Here is a 17,141-nt window from a genome sequence, read left to right on the forward strand (position 1 = left end):
CAGTACGAGCATGCGACTGATCAACTTGAAATGGTGCTTTCCTCGAAGTCCACTGAATTGAGCGCACTCACTGCTTCGGCCCAAACTCACCTCGATTTTGGACGTGCCAAACCTTCGGATCGATTTGTAGCAAGGACTGGACGTGCCCTTGTAGAATTAATACGACGTTCTCTTCAAGGTATAGCAACTGGGTCCCGGACGGTGATATGGAAGACGGTCACCACAAAAGAGGACCCGGGCTATCGCTCTATCATACGAACAGATGGGGGATACTGAATTCGAGCACCAGTTCACCATTGCGCGTTCAAATATTGGTTGACTCAAGGTTTCCTTCGGCGATTACGAGGGACCCCTAGAATCGCTTGACTCTACTTTATGACTTCTTTCTTAGGAGGAGGGCGAGATGACTATGCTGTTGAGAGTTCAGGCGCAATCTGGGTCTGGAATTATACAGTTGAGGGGGCAACTGTTGGTTTCTTCTAATTCCATATTGATCTGTTTTTATTCTCACTGCCCATACTGGTGTTATGTTATAAATTATACCCTCAAGTTTCCTCATCTTTGTTTCCATCCCTGCTCATGAAATGTGTGCTTGGGTTGAGCTCAACTATGTATAAGAGGCCCGAGAGTCATTATCTAATGCCATCGACAGCGACATAATACCCATCACAGCATGGTTAGCATTGCTGAGGCTCTTGTCCACATCCAAATCACCCACAAACATATAGCACACAATCCAAGCTACAAGCGTACCCTGTATACTTCACGACAGTTTACCTTTTAAACACTAATCCGGATCGCCACTACACCCGCTCCCCAGGCGCTTCATCCCTACCTTCTAAATCCCCTCGTACCGCGCGCTCCCCCCGATCCGAGTCACGATATTGGATTCGCGTACAATGGCAAGACGCTCCAGCCGCTCACTTGACGCTCTATACACGTCCAGACGCTCCCGCCTCCCGTCGCCAGCGGATGGGCCCGGTTACTTGTACGCTTTCGTCGATTCCGATGTCTACTGGAAAGTAGGCATGACAGGCAACTACGACCGCCGGAAGGCAGAGTGGGACAGACAGTGTCCGTGTCCCAGCAGAGTCTGGCTCCCCCCTATGCAGGTTGTATGGCGAAGGAAAGCTGGTGCGTTTCTTCACTGATTTTTCCAAATAAATACATATTCATTCGCTTTCAGAATCGTTGGCGCACATTTTATTGGAACATAGATGCCTCAGCCGACCTCGCAACTACTGTGCTAACTGTCCGTGTGGTCCATGTCTTTATCCAAACACTAATTCATGTTGTGTTGCAAAGGTTCCAAGGCACACATTGAAATATTTATCATCCCTGGTCATTGGTGGTATATCTGGGGAACTATCATTCTACCAGTCCTTGCAAGAGCAGCAGCTGCATAATGGTATGTAACTTTCAGCCTTCTTTGAAGTGGTATGTGACTGATAAGCTGATAGATTCAGAGAACTCAATCTTTTACCTATGAATTTCTTGTACACAGTGTATATACATATAATGGTGCTATCTAGGGCAGAGGTGATACTGATTATGAATAAATGAGCACATAGATAAGTCCCTACCTAACGTTTTGAAGATTCTACTGACAAAATAACTAGATGATCGTCGAGTCCTGACATTCACGACCCTGCTATGTCTTGATATATCGATATCGACGACGTCTCCATGTCCCGAGGTCCCGATGTCGATGACGTCTTGATGTCCCTACGTCTCGACGTCTCGACGTCCCGACATCGCGTACCCTTATTCTCAGTGAGATTATTTTGAAGAATCTCATGCTCTTCACGCGGCGAATAGTCCGCGAAATTTTCCAACAATCCCGGTAAGATTTTGCTGCAATTAGTCAAAATAATCTCAATGTATTCGCACACTAATTTATGGTAGATTAGACTAAAAAATCCCTGCATATTCAGCACGCGAAAACGTTGTAAACTGACGTCGGGCTTTATTGAACTATTCCTGGGTGGTTTAGTGGTAGAATTTTCTGTATAATCTCATGTTATTCTCTACATAATGTCCGTTCGATTACAATGTGATTAAATAATATATTCTGTTCCTGCTTAGAGGGAGAATTTTGTACCTAATCTTACCTTATTCGCGCCCTATTCGCGGCAAGATAAGGCCTTCATCCCCGCAGTGATGGTGACATTATAGAAATCGAACTTTGTCACATCTTGTAAACTCTTCATTAAATAAGCTTTATTAGCAAGTAAGCAAGTCACATCAACAACGCGTTGATAACTCTGATCCCACCTATCAAATCACTGGGCTGCCAATGTGGCCTTTCTCATTGCTATGGAGCACTGACAGGACCAAAGCCAGAGCTGTGATAGAAGCCAAACGGGCTGAACGGGATCGCCTTATTGCCTCCGCCCCCGAGCTTTCTGTTCGTCATAATCAGTTTCTGAAAGCTGGAGGTAGGTGAAATTCAGTGCGTGCGGTGTGCTGAGCTGAAAACCGTTGTCTAGCTCATGAGATTGTTTCGCGTATCGAGAAAGGGGACTGGACAGCGAGAGAGGTCGTAGAAGCGTACATTTCCCAGGCTGCAAAGGCCCACATAGCGACAAATTGCTTGACGGAAGGTGAGTCGTTCTCTGTAGAGAGACGATGATGAACTTACGCTTAAGCTGTAGTTTTATTTCAGCAAGCTTTGAAGCTCGCTGAGGAACTTGACGCAGAGTTTGCGGTGACAAAGAAGTTGCGGGGCCCGCTTCATGGGGTACCATTTAGTGCCAAGGTGTGTCATCAGCTGAAATATGTTATTTAACCAACTGACGTTGTTTCACAGGACCAATGTGAGCGTCCTTTTGTCCCGACGATTCCCAAACCAATTCCGTTCAGTTAACATTGCTGGATTCGATACGTCCATCGGTTTTACCACATGGGCTAATAGACCTGCAACGACGGATGCAGTGGTGAGCTATCGCCATTTCATTGTCGAACTTGCGGTTACATTAGTGTTATGATCTCTGAAAGTGTTTCTTTCCAGCTTGTTAGCCAACTCATATCCCTCGGCGCAATACCAATTGCAAAAACTAATGTTCCTCAAACCATGTTTTCCTTTGAATGCAACAATCCTCTCTGGGGTCGAACTACCAACCCTTACAACTCCAAATATACGTGTGGAGGTAGCTCCGGCGGTGAAGCGGCACTTTTGGCAATGGACGGGTCTGCCTTTGGTATTGGGAGCGACGTTGGAGGGAGTCTGCGTATCCCTGCAGCTTATTGTGGTGTTTACGGTTTGAAGCCAAGTTTTGGCCGCGTATCTAAGGCCGGAGCTCAAAGTAGGTGTGATGCTGTTAAATGAGCATATGGCTGACGATTCTCTCCAGGCGCCAATCCAGCTTTCGAAGGTATCAAATCTGTTACTGGACCCATGGCACGGTGAGCGAAGCGTTATAATGGGTTAACAAATAAGCTGATCAAGTCCAAATCAACCCACCTTGCTACCAAGAAATGTGAACGATTTGGAGTTGTTCTGCCAAGCAATCTTTGGGCTCCAAGACGAAACACATTCGGACTATACATTTGTTCCAATGCCCTATCGCCGGCCTGATCTACCCAAACGGCTAAAATTTGGATATTATACTGCAGGTGGGTGAACATAACTAATGCAAAGATATAGTTTGGATGTCATTTTGCATTGCAGATGGATTTGCAAAGGCTTCACCGGCAGCAGCTCGTGCCGTGATGGAGACTGTTGAAGCATTGAAGGCACAAGATCATGAATGCATCGAGATTGAAATCCCAGATGGTAAAAAACATAGTTTTTGTTCGCGTATCTGGAATTGAACTCCTTCAGTCTCCGATTCTCTAGAGATTTACCTTGCATTAGTCTCCGCAGATGGATACAAGCGCATGACTAGTCCGATTGGACCAGACCCCATGGTTGTTTCAGGCTTTATTCGATTTAGACAACCGCGTACTCAAGTAGGCCTTGACTTCTAGGAACCTAGTTTGTTCTTACCAGTTTACGGTTCCCGAATTCCTGGTGAGTTTACCCATTCGGAGTGGCATTTCGCTGACAATACGCGAAGCTTTGATCCGCAAGTTTGGAGCATGGGTCGTTGAGAGAATACTCGGTGACAAATTGTTTGCTAAGTTTATACGCGCATCTAGAATCAAAACTGTCTCGGAAACAAACTATTGGGCAGAGCAGAGGAACAAATGGAATACTATGTTCTATGAAAAGGTCCCTTCCTTTTTAACCTCGTTGAACTTTGGGTCATGAAACACCACAGGTTTGGAATCAATATGGTCTGGATGGAATTATATGCCCAGTTCAAGCGATGCCGCAAATCCCACATGGGTACGTCCATCTTTATCAGCGCATTGCGAAAGCTTGATAAAATTCCGTAGTGGCTCTACTACCGTCAATTCTCTTGTCGTCAGTACGGCTTTATACAACTTAGTTGACAGTCCAGTAGGAATTCTGCCAGTAACGCATGTGGATGCGCATAAGGACCAGATCACTGAGGCATGGACATCTCCCAACTCCAGTAAGCGTTCAGTCTTGATGGAGCAGAGGTTGTATACGGCTGCAAACCCGATGTACAACCCTATTGAGATGGACCGCATGCCAGTTTCTGTGCAGATTGTAGGAAAGAAATGGGAGGACGAAAAGGTGGTGGCTATGATGACAATCGTGGATGATATTCTGGGACCAAACAGAGGATTTGGCCCGCGCGGATTTGTGAACCATGTTACTTCATAGTTGAAGCTATTCAACAGCTTCTTGTGCTCAACATGCACACCCTACAGAGCTTATGTACAAGACTAAGTAGTGACTACCTGGTGGCTGCAGGAACTAATCGGTAATCAAGGGGTCGTCTCAAATTTGGAGGCATCTATCGTAATTGCCTAGCAAATATGCGAATCAGGAAAAAACATTTTTAGACTCGCTTCCGCGCACTTACCATTCTGGTTTGCCCCCCACCACTGCGGGAATAGATGAGAGGTCCCTGCCGCTCCTTGAACTATTTAAAATGAAAATCAGTGTTGAACTTTCAGATAGATCAAATAATGGGTCATGAAGTTTACCAGCGAAAGATAACACAAAGACCATAACTTGGGTTCCTCCGTCCAATGCTAAGGCACGAGGTCAAACTCAGTACAACCGACATGCGATTCAAGACAATTTAAGTGTCGTACCAGCAGCAAGAATATAGTTGTATTTGGCGAACCAATTAGGATATCGAGTTCTCAACCACCATTGTGACAGAAATGCTACAGAGAAGTATGCCAATATTGAGGAATTGATCCCCACACAAAGCCATCCGATGTAATAACTTGGGACATAAGTATTATAAGCTGCTGAGAAGAGAAAGCGGAAGAATCACCATATGACAGGCGTATACAAATAGTCAGCGCGCAATTTTGGATAATAGCGGTGAACGAGCCAAAAGGGGACCGGAACGACAAGACCGACAACGTAGGCCCATGCTACCCATTGATATCGTTTCCCGTTTGCGAATAGTTCGTGAGCTAGACCTCCCCAAGCAATAGCTTGGGAATTGTATTGCTGAGGCTGTTGACCACTCCTTTTCGCATTCCGGGATTTTTCCGAGACGGGTAGGAGTGGCAGTAAGTTGGAGGTCAGTCAAAGCACTCTATGTAGTAAGATACAATGTAAACGGCCACTAACCAGATGTTAGTACCCTCGATAGAAAGCAAAATTTCTCTCTGATTGTCGATGATGGAGTTCATTAAAACTGGAAGAGTGTGTTGAGAGTGTGTTGAGCCGCCATCTCACGGTCATACAAAAACGTACCATAGTTTAAGATCGCTCCGAACAGAGTCCCGATGATCTGCGCAGTGAATGCTGCTCGAGGAGGTAATTTTGTGTCTGGAAACAATCATTAGACCTAGTGAACCTGACCCTACACTCAAGTTTTATTTGGAGACACGCACACTGAGCAATTTTGAGATCGCGGAGGAGAAGTTGTGCCTGGTTGACTGAATCTGCAGAAGTTATCAGTCGCTCGAGATAAGCTAGTAGTATGGGTGTGTGTGGTGATAAGGCCACAAGTGACACTTACTGTAACTAAAAAGGACGAAATACATATTCGCCATTGGCTTTCCAGGATGTAGAAAACCACCAATCATCTTTGTGGAATGGATTGTCAGAGTTTAAGTAACATGAAATAAACCGCAACACCATACCTGTACAAAGGGTTGAATGATGAACTGTAAGCCGGTCATGGCGTATAAAGCGCCGAAGAACACGATGGAGATGGCAGATAGTAGAAGTGCAATAAAAAAACCCCACCTGAGATGTCGAGCGTCAGTATGCCGAGGCCATAGGAAATATATGATCTGACCATGGTAGAGTAGAGTTGGTCTCGTAGATTAAAACGAGCGCCATGACAATAGATATTACTAAAACAACGAAGTACCAACTATTCGGTGCGTCGGGATACTGAGGGTATTTCGGGTGAGTGATGAGGTGAATATTCATATTCTCTAAGTCAAAGTCACCTTCAGCATTTCAAGGTAATGAGGATCGGTTTCTTCCTCCTCAGCTGCGTTTCTGAGTCCAGGGTCTTCCCAAAACTTCCAGTTGGGACTGGTGAAACTTCTTTTGATTTTTGACGGTGACGCCCAAGACCAGGCTAATCGCAAGTCCTCACGATTCCACAGTAGTAAATGAGTGAACGTTGCCGCCATTCCGAGATTGGTGGTAAGAAGTTGGACAACCCAAGTAGCAGCATAGAAAGGCTGCAGCAAACCGGAAGTTCAAAGAATCAGCGGAAGGAAAATGGGCAGCTCACTAAGCCTTGTTCTTGGAGCAGGGTCTGGTCAACCTCGAAATTTTCATTCAAGATAAGGGTCTGGTTGTAAAGCGTGCCGTTGGCATAGAATAACTCTTGAGACAGCTGCAAGCAAGACAAAATTGAGGTTATACGTCAAATCAACTGAGATTGAAGGCGACTTACAAATGGAAGTGCTAGAGCATCCCAGATATTGCGGTAGTAAACGGCAGAGAAAACCAGTCTGGAAACGAAGGTTCCTATACTTCATTATAACTATGAAACAGTGACCTACATGCAAAGAATGTATCCAAGAAAATTGGAGACTTGCGCCTTCAGCGGGATAGTCATTGGATTGATGCCACCTAAGTCAATTGTGTGATTATGAGCTATTAGATATCGGTACTTTTTTTCCTGCCTATTTCCCATGGTGGGATTTCTTGATGTAAGGAGAAGAATCAAGATATCGTTCACTCACCGGAGATATATTGCCAGTCAAAACAAATACTGTGTAGGGCCCGGGATGACATTGTAATTCCATAAATAAGGACATACATACCTCAATAAACCGAGGCCCTCATTTCCGTTCGAACCCCCAAAGATGTTCGTAAAAACGGAGTTGTTTTGATCGGCCAGACAGAAAACAGAAAATCCTGTCACTAGTTCGGAGCTAAGATCAATAGTGAGTACAGGCGGTAAGGATCCGACTTACACAAAGGGAAAATATATTCAGGAAACATTTCCCAGATAAAAATCCTGAATGAGTATTAGAACATAAAAGATCGTGCATGGCACTAGATAAACTTACGCAAAGAAGGCAATCCAGAACATTCTGAACTTTTTGTAATTGGCACCGGTATGGTGATCTTTGTACAGTGTATCAAACATGGAAACCAAAGGTACAGCGGCTGGATAAAGCATCTTCGAAGGGTAGAGCAATGATCCTGCATTGTCATCTATTAGTCCACTTCCAGCACCTAAGAACATTATGGAACCCCTGACCTCTAAAAAGACCCCCCAGACCGTACCCTAAGAGCTGGCTTGAGAAAAGTAAGAAGACGGAGGCAACGCCGTTGGGTGTTGTGTTGTAGAACAATCTCTGAACCGCAAGGACCTCGGTTCCCAACGCGGACGTTGCAGCAGCGCTAGACATGATGACAATGAATGCATTCTCTTTTTTGTTGAATGGGTGCTACAAGATGTAGTCTGCATTGAGGTACTTTTGTATTTGATGCTCGATGGCGGAAATACTCACAGGATTCAACCATTTGAAAGGTCCGACACTGGGAGTGAAGGCGTCCATTCCCATACCAAGGAGGTATGAAATGATGGCCAAAAACATGGTGGAAACTAAAACTGTTTGCTGTTTGACCGTTCGTCAAGGCAAGCCATGTGTATGGAATATAGATATTGTGTCCTCACAGGTTTAAAATAGTATATTTCGGCTACAATTGCCACTGTCATTGCAGAGGGAAAAGATGACGACTGGCACACTTACCCAAAACACCTCCAAAGGCGCTGAGTCCGATTCCCAAGAAAAATGCACGAAATGTCCAAGGATTGAGCGATGGATCGTCTTCGATGGTGATGACATGTGTCGTGATATCTCTAGCATCTTCGAGAACTAGTTCCCCCAATCCATTGTCTTCGCCTTTGGAGAAAGACTCCATATCGATGCCCAGTTGTGTTTCAGCTATTTTCTCATTGTAACTTTGGCTCGTCTTCTTGAGGGTGTTAGTTTCCACAGAGCTCGACTTTGCGTCCTGGTAAGACATCCGGGGAGTAGCAAAGATTTAGAGGGGTCAAGTGCTCATCCCTTGGTCTTTTAAGGTGTGGGACCAATATTAGCTGCCTAGTCTTCTTCCAAGTTAAATTTAGTGCATGACGACCTTCTACAATGCATTACGGATCCTCGCGATAGAGACACCTCCGACTCTCCGACAGCATGCCGTTTTGTTGGGCAGCCGAGGATTCAACCCGATAGCCATGACAAGCAGGTTGTTGGAATTCAGGATCCCATTTTTATTCGAAGAGGCTAGAGACGAACTGTTGAAACTCGCTGAAAGCAAAGTCTGTATTCAAGTTCAACAACGAGAGTATGATCAATATTTATGCAGCAGCATGCCCGTTAGACGGTACTTCATTCCATCTATATGCCATGGTCCTGCAGCTGTAGAGGAAGCGAAGCTTTCAGCGGGCGGGGAAAGTAAACCGAAAAAGTCTTATCGTAAAGAAAGCTTATTGAAGCTTATTGAAGGAAGCACATGCAAGCAAGCATATGCTTTCAATCTACATAGAGTCCGTTGAACAAGGAGTCCGGAAAAGGAGGGAAAAGGGAAAGGAAAATCAATACACAGCAGGGGAAAGACTCCCTCTCCTCCTGTCACTTCATACTTATTTGATGACAGTGCATTGTAAGTAATGCGTCAATTGATGTCGCGACTCTTCAGCGCTTCAGCTTCAAGCGGCAAGAAAAAATAAAATAAAAAGCCGGAGGCAACTCGGAGGAATGCCGGGCCGAAAGACAAAAAGATCCAACCTTTTGAGCGGCGCCTTCATTGGACAATGAAGATCACACCCATCCGATGCGCATATGCGAAAGACAATAACGATGGGCGGAGGGTTCAGACCTGAAATACTCTTTTCTTTCTTCCATCGAAAACGACGGCCGTTCCTGTATTTGTGGTTTTTTTCTACGACGAACTGGACGCTTTTCTTCCAAGTTCAAGAGAATATTGGTTATTGAACCAGAGATAAGGTCACCCAAACCACAATAATAGCACCTTGTGCGTATATTTGTTCTCCACACGCCACTAGTTTCACGGTTTCAATTCTTCTTTACACGACACCAAAGATAAAGAAGTGAAGAATACTCCACGTTTGGAGACCCGCACTTGTGTTTCGCAACGAGCTCAAAGATCGTGTGGCAGTAGAACGCTATGCTAGCGCCTTTTGGAACACCTCAAGCGGTAGGTATCTTATGCAATTCGCTCAAATCTTTGACTCAAATTTTATGCAGGGTGCTGGAGCTCTCGACGGCCCTTTGGCAGTAGATGTACGCAATCTGACCTTTCCTGAAGTCCGTTTGGCTAATCCTTGCCATAGAACTACAAACGGGCAGTCTATCGTCCACCACCTGCTAGATTCATGGTCGACATGCTTCCCCCTACTAAGCAAGGTACGTGTCGTGCTTAAGTCAATTCTGGAACTTCGCTGAAATATGGCATATAACTCAGGAAGCCAGTATAGCTTCGGAATGCGAATAACCCCCATTCTTCGTGGAGATCGATCTTCTGTCTCTTCCAGTGAATCCAAATTGTCAACCAAGTCGAACGTTGGATACGAGGCGTGGAGACGCTGGGAAGACTGTCTCTGGTTCCAGGATACGTTAGAATTGGAGTATTCGCGTTTAGCAAGAATGAAACGTCAGCGACTACTTGCTGGGAAGGGTGTGAAGAAAGATGGGTTTTACCTTCAAGATAGGGCTTCTTCATGGGAATCGCTACCTCCAGGACCGGAACCAAACTCAGTCGCTCGAGATATTCACGATATCATACCCAAGCTAACGAAAAAGGGGACTCTATTCCGTGCCAGTCAGGCTACTATCGAGCAACGCCATTCCGAACTGACAGCTTTTGTGGAGGCGTTGTTCGCAGAAGATGTCCCCACACTTTTGGCAGAGCTGCGCGCCGATCGGATGGTCACTGACTTCTTCGGATATTGGCGCCGGGACTATGACCTTGCGATGAAAAACGACCAGCGTTCGGGCAACAAACAATCAAAGCCGCGGTCATCAATCACAAGTAGTGTGCTATCTTCTTATTTTTCTAATGGTGACAACAACACGGATACGGAATCAGTACAGTCTAGGAGCTCCTTGTCAACATCGCCTTCATCGCCATCATTTCGCGCGTCAAGAATATCAGTATCTACTGAGGCTTATCAGTATGCACGAGCTGCTAAATCAAAAGAAAAGATGAAGAAAGAGGAGCTCCCTACACGTAGGCACACGACTTCGTCCTCTACCTCATCATCCGGTTCTTCCTCCAATTCCCGTCACTCAATGGATTCTATTGCGTCGACCATACCGGGCATACGTGAAGATGTACCGCTCACTTTCGATCACAATCCGCAAGTGGAATCGCAGAGGGATCGGTTTCTTCAATCATTACCAGAAGATGCGGAATTGCCAATTCATTCTGACTCTGAAAGCATTCCTCCAAGTGTCCGAAGGCCAAAAAAGAGGTCATCGAAAGACACGCTGTATCGTCGAAGCGCGCGTATATTTACCGCTCCCCCTAATATCAATGATATAGTCGATGGATTACGAACACCCACCGCAGCTCAATGTACGTATACTTTATGTGCTCTACTCATTGTTCCCTGCTAATTCTCAGAGCTAGGGTCTGGGACGCGTGGAATTCGGGATTCGTGGCAAACGACTGGTTCTGCTACAACATATCTCGAGGGCCTTAACATTGCTATTCCCGATTCTCCAGCGCACATTTATCATTCCTCCCGCCTCTCCATAGGTAGTATAGCCACTTTCATGACCGATAGCTCTGCAGATGCTATAATACCTCGCAATCGAACGCCCAGCATATCCACACGGAGATCATCATTTATGCGGAAATCTAGGCCTCTATCCATATATACCGTCACAGACGATGGTCCGTGGTCAGATGGTGATGAGGACCTCTTGGATTCTTGCATATTCGGTGAGTTAGGACCGTTTCTTGTCTGAGCAAACTGACTTAGTTCTCCATGTGGCTTCGATTTAGATGCCTTTCCTATGCCTGCGCATCTATTCCCTTTCCAGGAAAATAACAAGACTGAGTTCCACGAGAGCAGATCGGCTTCCAGTGGGAGTAGACCGGAAACACCATTGGGACATCTGCCCATTATTCCGACCTCGCCTTTGCACGTTGAAATCTCTGATGAGCGACTACAATCTATCCCCGAGGACGTTCAATCCGTTACGTCGAGATTATCTTCTCTCTCAGAAACCTGTTTCACCCCGGTTCCCCCGTCTCCCACTACTTCCACAACCTCTACCGAGTTCTCCTCTTTCACTGCTGCGAGCGGAATTAGTGCCTCCACCACGCTCTCTACGTCAACAGCTGTGACCTCTGTTCTTTCCGGGAACTTGACTATCAAAGCCGCTCACAACCAGTCCATCATCCTGTTACGCACATCCCGCGAGACTGAATTTGCCGAAGTACGACAACGGATTTACGACAAGTTCCTCGCGCAGGAAAAAATCACACTTACGGAAGCTTTTGCTATCGCTTTTGTTCTACAGGACCCTGGGGAACCCCGGTCGTCCAAGGGCAAGGGCAGAGCGAGGTCGAATTCATTAGGCGGGGGCAGCTCTCAGATGATTCTTGTTACAAATCAAAATGACTGGGACCGTGCTTTGGCCACCACCGAGAGCTCAAAGATTACTGTCCGGGTTCTTGATACCTTCCAGGAATGACAGAGGATAGAAGTTTAACAATGGATGATCTACAAATCTGCGTACTATATCCCACTTTCTTTTTTGACTATGTATGTATGAATATTTTCCAGTGGTATTTTTTGATTTCACCACCTTCATTCTTGATTTTTGACTTTCGATCTTTTTCTATATCATTACATCTCCATCCTTCTCTATCCTTTCTTTCTTTCTTTACCAACACTTCGTCCTCTTTCCACTGCAGCAGGGAAAGAGTTTGACAAGATCCTGTTTTCTACGATAGTAATGACATTCAATGACATTTGACAATGCCGGCTTATAAGCCTGTAGCGCTTAGCCTGGAATGTGAAACAAATTTTAATCAAATGGTTGGCTTCACACTGCGGTGACGTCGGTATTTAGGCCACTGCACCCCGACTGCAACCTTGTAATCAGCCTGCAATCATAAAAAGCAGAAGCACTACAAAATGTCGACAGTACCCGAGACGCCTCGTAGTAAAACTTCTTTTAATCCATCTACACCCACAACATCTCGTATCACAGGCTCTCATGTCCAGTCTTCGCCTCACTACACCACCACTCGAAGGCACTCCCTTTACGGTGTCGAGGACCGTATAATCATCGATCCTGGTTCTTTGATATGGAAAGTTGGGTTCAGTGGCGAAGGTCGGCCGAGAGAGGTTTTTTACGCTGGTGGAAAGGCCGCAAAGGGACTATGGGACTTAACAAGAGCAACGGATGGTGCAGAGCGTCAGGAAGAAGATAAGCTCCTCGATATCAGGCTTGAGCAGAGCCTGAGAGCCGTCTTTCACGAGTGAGTCTTTGATCACGATCTTTGTACAGGTATAATCCTTATCAGTTCTTTTTTTTTTCAAAGTTCGTTACTAACAGATCCTAAAGCAAGGAAGGTCATCATCGTCGAAAATCCATTGTTGCCGCTACACATCAAGGAAGCTTTGGCGCGGATACTTTTTGGAAACTTGCAGGTTCCCTCCGTATCTTTTGCTTCGAGCCATTTGTTATCCCTACTTGCAGTTGGACGAATCACAGGCTTAGTTCTCGATTGCGGCAACTTGGAATCTGTGGCTCTTCCGGTGAGATCCAAGAAAGTAACCTGAACTCAAAGACTGGAGAGGGTTGACCCTTTGTCGTTGCAGATTTTCGCTGCTAGACCGCTGTTCTCACAACTTCGCACTACACCTCTAGCAGGTCAACGTTTCCTTTCTCACCTCCGCTCGCTATTACTTCTCTTCGGTACTTATGTCGCACCGACATCACCAGGTATCGCAAATCTGCCACAAGCGAGTCGATCTATGCGTGTACCTCAAGAGATTTTGACAAACGAAGTTTTGGAGGAGATTAAAACTCGGTGTTGTTTTGTTGGTGAAAGCCTTGCTCCAAATGCGTCAGAGCCAGTGGATAATGGGCCCACCCCAGACGACTCCGTCGTGTCTTCTGATATGGATGTGCCTCCAACTAGTGACCCTGCTCAATCCGAATCCGAATTTTCATTTGCGGGCAGGGAAAGCGGCGTGTCGTCTCAACATGACTCTTCAGAGTATAGCGTTATCTCGACGCCGCGTATGGGTGGGAAACCCCAGGACAGACCTCCCGGTAGCGAAAATCGTTTACAGGTCCTTGCGGATATGTACATGCGACACTCCACTGCAACGGATTTGCAGTTGCGTGTTGAACCTCCGGTATCGATGGCGAGCAGTAGTATTCTGGGTTACGGGACCATCATTATACCTGGGTGGATACGAGAGCGCACAGCGGAGGTTTTATTTGAAGGTGGAGACGTTGATGAGGGTAGTCTTGCGGAAATCATACTTGATGCTTTATTGAAGGTATGCTACAAATAATTACTTTCAGATTCTGAACTAATTCGGCACCTTTTCAGGTCCCGGTCGACCTACGTAAAACACTTGCCTCCTCAATTCTTATCGTGGGGGGAACATCGATGCTCCCAGGATTTATACCTCGCCTTCACGTGGAACTCCTACGTGCCATTTCCCCACCACCACTTCCACCATCACGGCAGCCAACAAAACATGACAAGGCCCCACCACCTCATTATGACCGCTATGCTACTCTCCGTCCTCTTATTCCTTATCTCTCCATTTTGAATAACCCTTCGCCTCCTGCACCTCTTTCAGACCGAGCGAAAAATAACGGTGGCAAAGCTCCTGCATTTTCTCCCGCCACTATGGCCTGGGTCGGGGGATCACTAGCCGGGTATGTATATCAAAGTTACCACTTCGAACATCTGTATTCTAACCGTTGCCATAGAGCCCTCAAAACTGGGGGAACGGAGGTCAGTCGCGAGAAATGGGATGAAGCTGATCCTGAAATGGAAGATACGGATACGTCGATATCGGAAACCCCAGCGAGAAGTCGTCAAACGCAGCAGCAAACTCGCGCCTTGCAGATTCCTCCACCGCGCAATATTCTTCCAGATTGGACCAGATTGCCGTTACCAGTGGGTGCGCCGTCGGTTGGTCTTAGTTCTACTAGTGTAAAAACTGTCTCGCCTACCGCTCTGATACCTACTTCGCGGGCAAGAGTGGGTGCTTAGGTTACTATTGGTAGTACAGTATTGGTCTAATACCATGTCAATCGCATTCAATTTGGAAGCTTGTAATTCCCTGAATAACGTCCGGATACAACACGGTAATGCGGCTGCGTCGTTACCACATCCGCACACCTGCCTCCATTCTATGTATAATTTTCTATATTCACAATTTCTTCCTCGCATGCAAGATAACTTGCTATAATCACCCACTTTCACATTTTCCTTATCATCACATCATGTAATCCTCATGTTTGGAACCTACTTTGTCTCCCCTCCCCCTTCATATTCCCTTTATAGTAGCATACGTACATAGTATATATAGGCTACGTAAGTTTCGTCTGTTAACGATAATTCCCCGTACTCTCAATCCGCATCTCTTACCGTTCACTCACGCCGACACTAGCATACAACACGCTTCGGTCTGTTCGTTTCATCCACCATGACTATCTTTGAAAAGGTAGGCTTCAGTTCATATAAGCTCACTACAATTGTCACAATCTGCTCAACCATTATAGGAAAATGAAGAATGGGAAGATTTGTCGGACGGACAGGACGACCTTTCGTCTTCAAAAGAGCGGAGATCATCTTCTCTTCCTACAACTTCCAGGTCTTCTCGACAAATTTCCCCTCGAAAACGGAAGCTTGGCTATCAAAGTTCCCAAACAACCCGAAACACGTCTAACCCTGCGCGAGCCGCTCCACGCAATCAACAAAGACCCAGAGAATTTCCTACAGAAGAATGGATCGCAGGAATGTCAGATGTTGTTAGATTCACACTTCGTTATTTAGTGGACGTGCTCGGTGGAGGAGTGCAATTGCTTCGTAGACCTCTGTCATTCCTCCTTTTCCTATGGTTGCTTGCGATCATCATGAGTCGCATTTCCTCGACGCTCAAAACAGCCTTTAAACCTCTCTGCATCATCCCCGGGATTGGCAGTTCAGCCCTATGTCGCACAGATTCTACCAACATCAAGCTTCCCAAATCGAAAGGAAGCCATACATCTCCACAATGGGCTGATTACCCTGGTCTGATAAATGCTCAGAGTCTGACGTTCGAGCAGTTGCTTGATGATTCGGTGGGAGGATCGGGACTATCGCTGGATATCAAGAAGGCAGAGATGGCTACTTCAGATCTTGTTACCCTTGTCAAGTTTAGCAAACTGACAAGCAAGGAGTTATTAGGTGTGTGCTTCTTTTACTTCCGTGAAATGACTCTGATAGTGTATCATTGTTAGCGGAATCTCTCAGAGGCTTTGTTGAGGATGCCCGTAGGACCGGACGTGGTTTACAAAGGTTAGGTTCGAAAGTCGGAGGTGCCGTAGATCAGTATGTCTCTCTTCCCTTCCGTGTGTGCCTTACTAACGCTTGTGCTCGTCAACCCATAGAATCATGGCCGTCAACGACTACGCGGTCAACTCGATCGCCGCCGCACAAGCATCCTCTCCATCCATATTATACTCCATCATTCCATTCTACTCTGTCCCATCGACACAAGAAACTGTTCTTCGAACCTTCGTGGAAGCAATGGGTGTCCTCTCAACAACGATCGAACGACTCGTCATTGAGGCAGAAGTCCAACTCGCAAATCTCGAAAGACTTGAAGAGCGTCTTTCAGCACTTCATGAGCTCGTTTCCAGAGAAGATTCTACCATATCTTCAGCTAAATCAGAACTACTCTCTGAACTTTGGACTCAATTAGGAGGGAACAAGCGGACGCTTAGCGGCTACGATGATCATCTGAAATTGCTGAATGGACTCGGAGAGTATCGAAAGCAGGCACTGGTTCATGTTGTGTCTTCTCTTCAAACTTTACGGGCTCTGAGTGATGATATGGAGGATATAAGGGAACGTGTGTCTGAGCCTGAATTGGCAAGCTCGCATATTCCTGTGGAAGTTCATATGAATAGCATACGGACCGGTCTGCAGAGGTTGAAGCACTCCAGAGTCAAGGCTAGGGAAAGGGAGGAGGAAGCGATAAAGAAGGTCTTGGGTGAGGAGCATTTTGCTGCTTTGGAAGGTTGAGATGACTCGGGGTGCTTACATTAATTCAAGTCTTTCGGATCGTTTTGCGGTGTACTATGTATCTCGTGCATGTATCGCCTTGCTTGCAAGGTTTATGTATATATTCTCCCCCGGAATTGGATAGTTTTTTAATGTGCAGGCATACTTTGAACGTGGCCTGTTTTGTTCTCATCCATCCCTCATTCAACATATGGAGGCCATACAACTAGTCACGGCGCATTTCTAATCCACAATCCAAGCACATCAGACACCACCAAGCAAGCTATGGTGCATCACATGCATGACAGTGGAGCCTATAGTACTATGTAGTATCTATGTAGTA

At 46.0% G+C, this 17,141-nt stretch overlaps 6 protein-coding genes across 6 annotated transcripts; 5 read left to right on the plus strand and 1 right to left on the minus strand.

Annotated features, from left to right (window-relative positions):
• Positions 1-899: 899 nt before the first annotated feature.
• On the plus strand, positions 900-1,489 carry C8R40DRAFT_1074863 (uncharacterized protein; the record flags this gene model as incomplete). The annotated part of the gene is made up of 5 exons (XM_046226775.1): positions 900-1,072; positions 1,113-1,134; positions 1,187-1,252; positions 1,306-1,408; positions 1,461-1,489. The coding sequence occupies 5 exons, from the start codon at positions 900-902 to the stop codon at positions 1,487-1,489; spliced, it is 393 nt and encodes a 130-aa protein (XP_046079484.1).
• A 499-nt stretch (positions 1,490-1,988) lies between these two features.
• C8R40DRAFT_841646 (amidase signature domain-containing protein) lies at positions 1,989-4,998 on the plus strand. The gene is made up of 14 exons (XM_046236412.1): positions 1,989-2,438; positions 2,490-2,603; positions 2,655-2,758; positions 2,810-2,816; positions 2,863-2,936; positions 3,011-3,305; positions 3,354-3,405; positions 3,476-3,615; positions 3,671-3,775; positions 3,824-3,909; positions 3,970-4,012; positions 4,059-4,213; positions 4,263-4,330; positions 4,381-4,998. Exons 1-14 carry the CDS (start codon positions 2,297-2,299, stop codon positions 4,733-4,735), a joined length of 1,740 nt encoding a protein of 579 aa, XP_046079485.1. The 5' UTR covers positions 1,989-2,296; the 3' UTR covers positions 4,736-4,998.
• Positions 4,882-8,440, minus strand: C8R40DRAFT_1222649 (OPT oligopeptide transporter protein-domain-containing protein; the record flags this gene model as incomplete). Its single annotated transcript, XM_046233283.1, has 22 exons — positions 4,882-4,997; positions 5,062-5,109; positions 5,173-5,309; positions 5,361-5,561; positions 5,666-5,732; positions 5,792-5,866; positions 5,932-5,982; positions 6,060-6,126; positions 6,184-6,289; positions 6,342-6,439; positions 6,499-6,738; positions 6,792-6,896; positions 6,957-7,014; positions 7,066-7,135; positions 7,249-7,277; positions 7,330-7,429; positions 7,483-7,526; positions 7,579-7,714; positions 7,773-7,962; positions 8,026-8,133; positions 8,193-8,215; positions 8,269-8,440. The coding sequence occupies 22 exons, from the start codon at positions 8,438-8,440 to the stop codon at positions 4,882-4,884; spliced, it is 2,241 nt and encodes a 746-aa protein (XP_046079486.1).
• A 1,269-nt stretch (positions 8,441-9,709) lies between these two features.
• C8R40DRAFT_1074866 (uncharacterized protein) lies at positions 9,710-12,246 on the plus strand (the record flags this gene model as incomplete). The annotated part of the gene is made up of 6 exons (XM_046226776.1): positions 9,710-9,739; positions 9,790-9,825; positions 9,876-9,948; positions 10,007-11,119; positions 11,174-11,488; positions 11,552-12,246. The coding sequence occupies 6 exons, from the start codon at positions 9,710-9,712 to the stop codon at positions 12,244-12,246; spliced, it is 2,262 nt and encodes a 753-aa protein (XP_046079487.1).
• A 446-nt stretch (positions 12,247-12,692) lies between these two features.
• C8R40DRAFT_1062124 (actin-domain-containing protein) lies at positions 12,693-14,800 on the plus strand (the record flags this gene model as incomplete). Its single annotated transcript, XM_046225453.1, has 5 exons — positions 12,693-13,039; positions 13,103-13,319; positions 13,383-14,072; positions 14,126-14,460; positions 14,515-14,800. 5 exons carry the CDS (start codon positions 12,693-12,695, stop codon positions 14,798-14,800), a joined length of 1,875 nt encoding a protein of 624 aa, XP_046079488.1.
• A 121-nt stretch (positions 14,801-14,921) lies between these two features.
• C8R40DRAFT_1135162 (uncharacterized protein) lies at positions 14,922-17,026 on the plus strand. Its single transcript, XM_046229337.1, has 4 exons — positions 14,922-15,254; positions 15,313-15,979; positions 16,033-16,123; positions 16,183-17,026. The coding sequence occupies exons 1-4, from the start codon at positions 15,237-15,239 to the stop codon at positions 16,817-16,819; spliced, it is 1,413 nt and encodes a 470-aa protein (XP_046079489.1). The 5' UTR covers positions 14,922-15,236; the 3' UTR covers positions 16,820-17,026.
• Positions 17,027-17,141: the final 115 nt, after the last annotated feature.

Source organism: Lentinula edodes (genome assembly GCF_021015755.1).
Source record: "Lentinula edodes strain Le(Bin) 0899 ss11 chromosome Unknown C8R40scaffold_71, whole genome shotgun sequence".
NCBI lineage: Eukaryota > Fungi > Basidiomycota > Agaricomycetes > Agaricales > Omphalotaceae > Lentinula > Lentinula edodes.

Bases quoted from the DNA above. Each gene is read 5' to 3' on its own strand.
- C8R40DRAFT_841646 (XM_046236412.1), top strand. From the start codon at position 2,297: ATGTGGCCTTTCTCATTGCTATGGAGCACTGACAGGACCAAAGCCAGA. The intron at 2,439-2,489 runs GTAGGTGAAATT...ACCGTTGTCTAG, and splicing joins TCAGTTTCTGAAAGCTGGAG to CTCATGAGATTGTTTCGCGT. The intron at 3,306-3,353 runs GTAGGTGTGATG...GATTCTCTCCAG, and splicing joins ATCTAAGGCCGGAGCTCAAA to GCGCCAATCCAGCTTTCGAA.
- C8R40DRAFT_1135162 (XM_046229337.1), top strand. The intron at 15,980-16,032 runs GTGTGTGCTTCT...TATCATTGTTAG, and splicing joins GACAAGCAAGGAGTTATTAG to CGGAATCTCTCAGAGGCTTT. The intron at 16,124-16,182 runs GTATGTCTCTCT...GTCAACCCATAG, and splicing joins GTCGGAGGTGCCGTAGATCA to AATCATGGCCGTCAACGACT.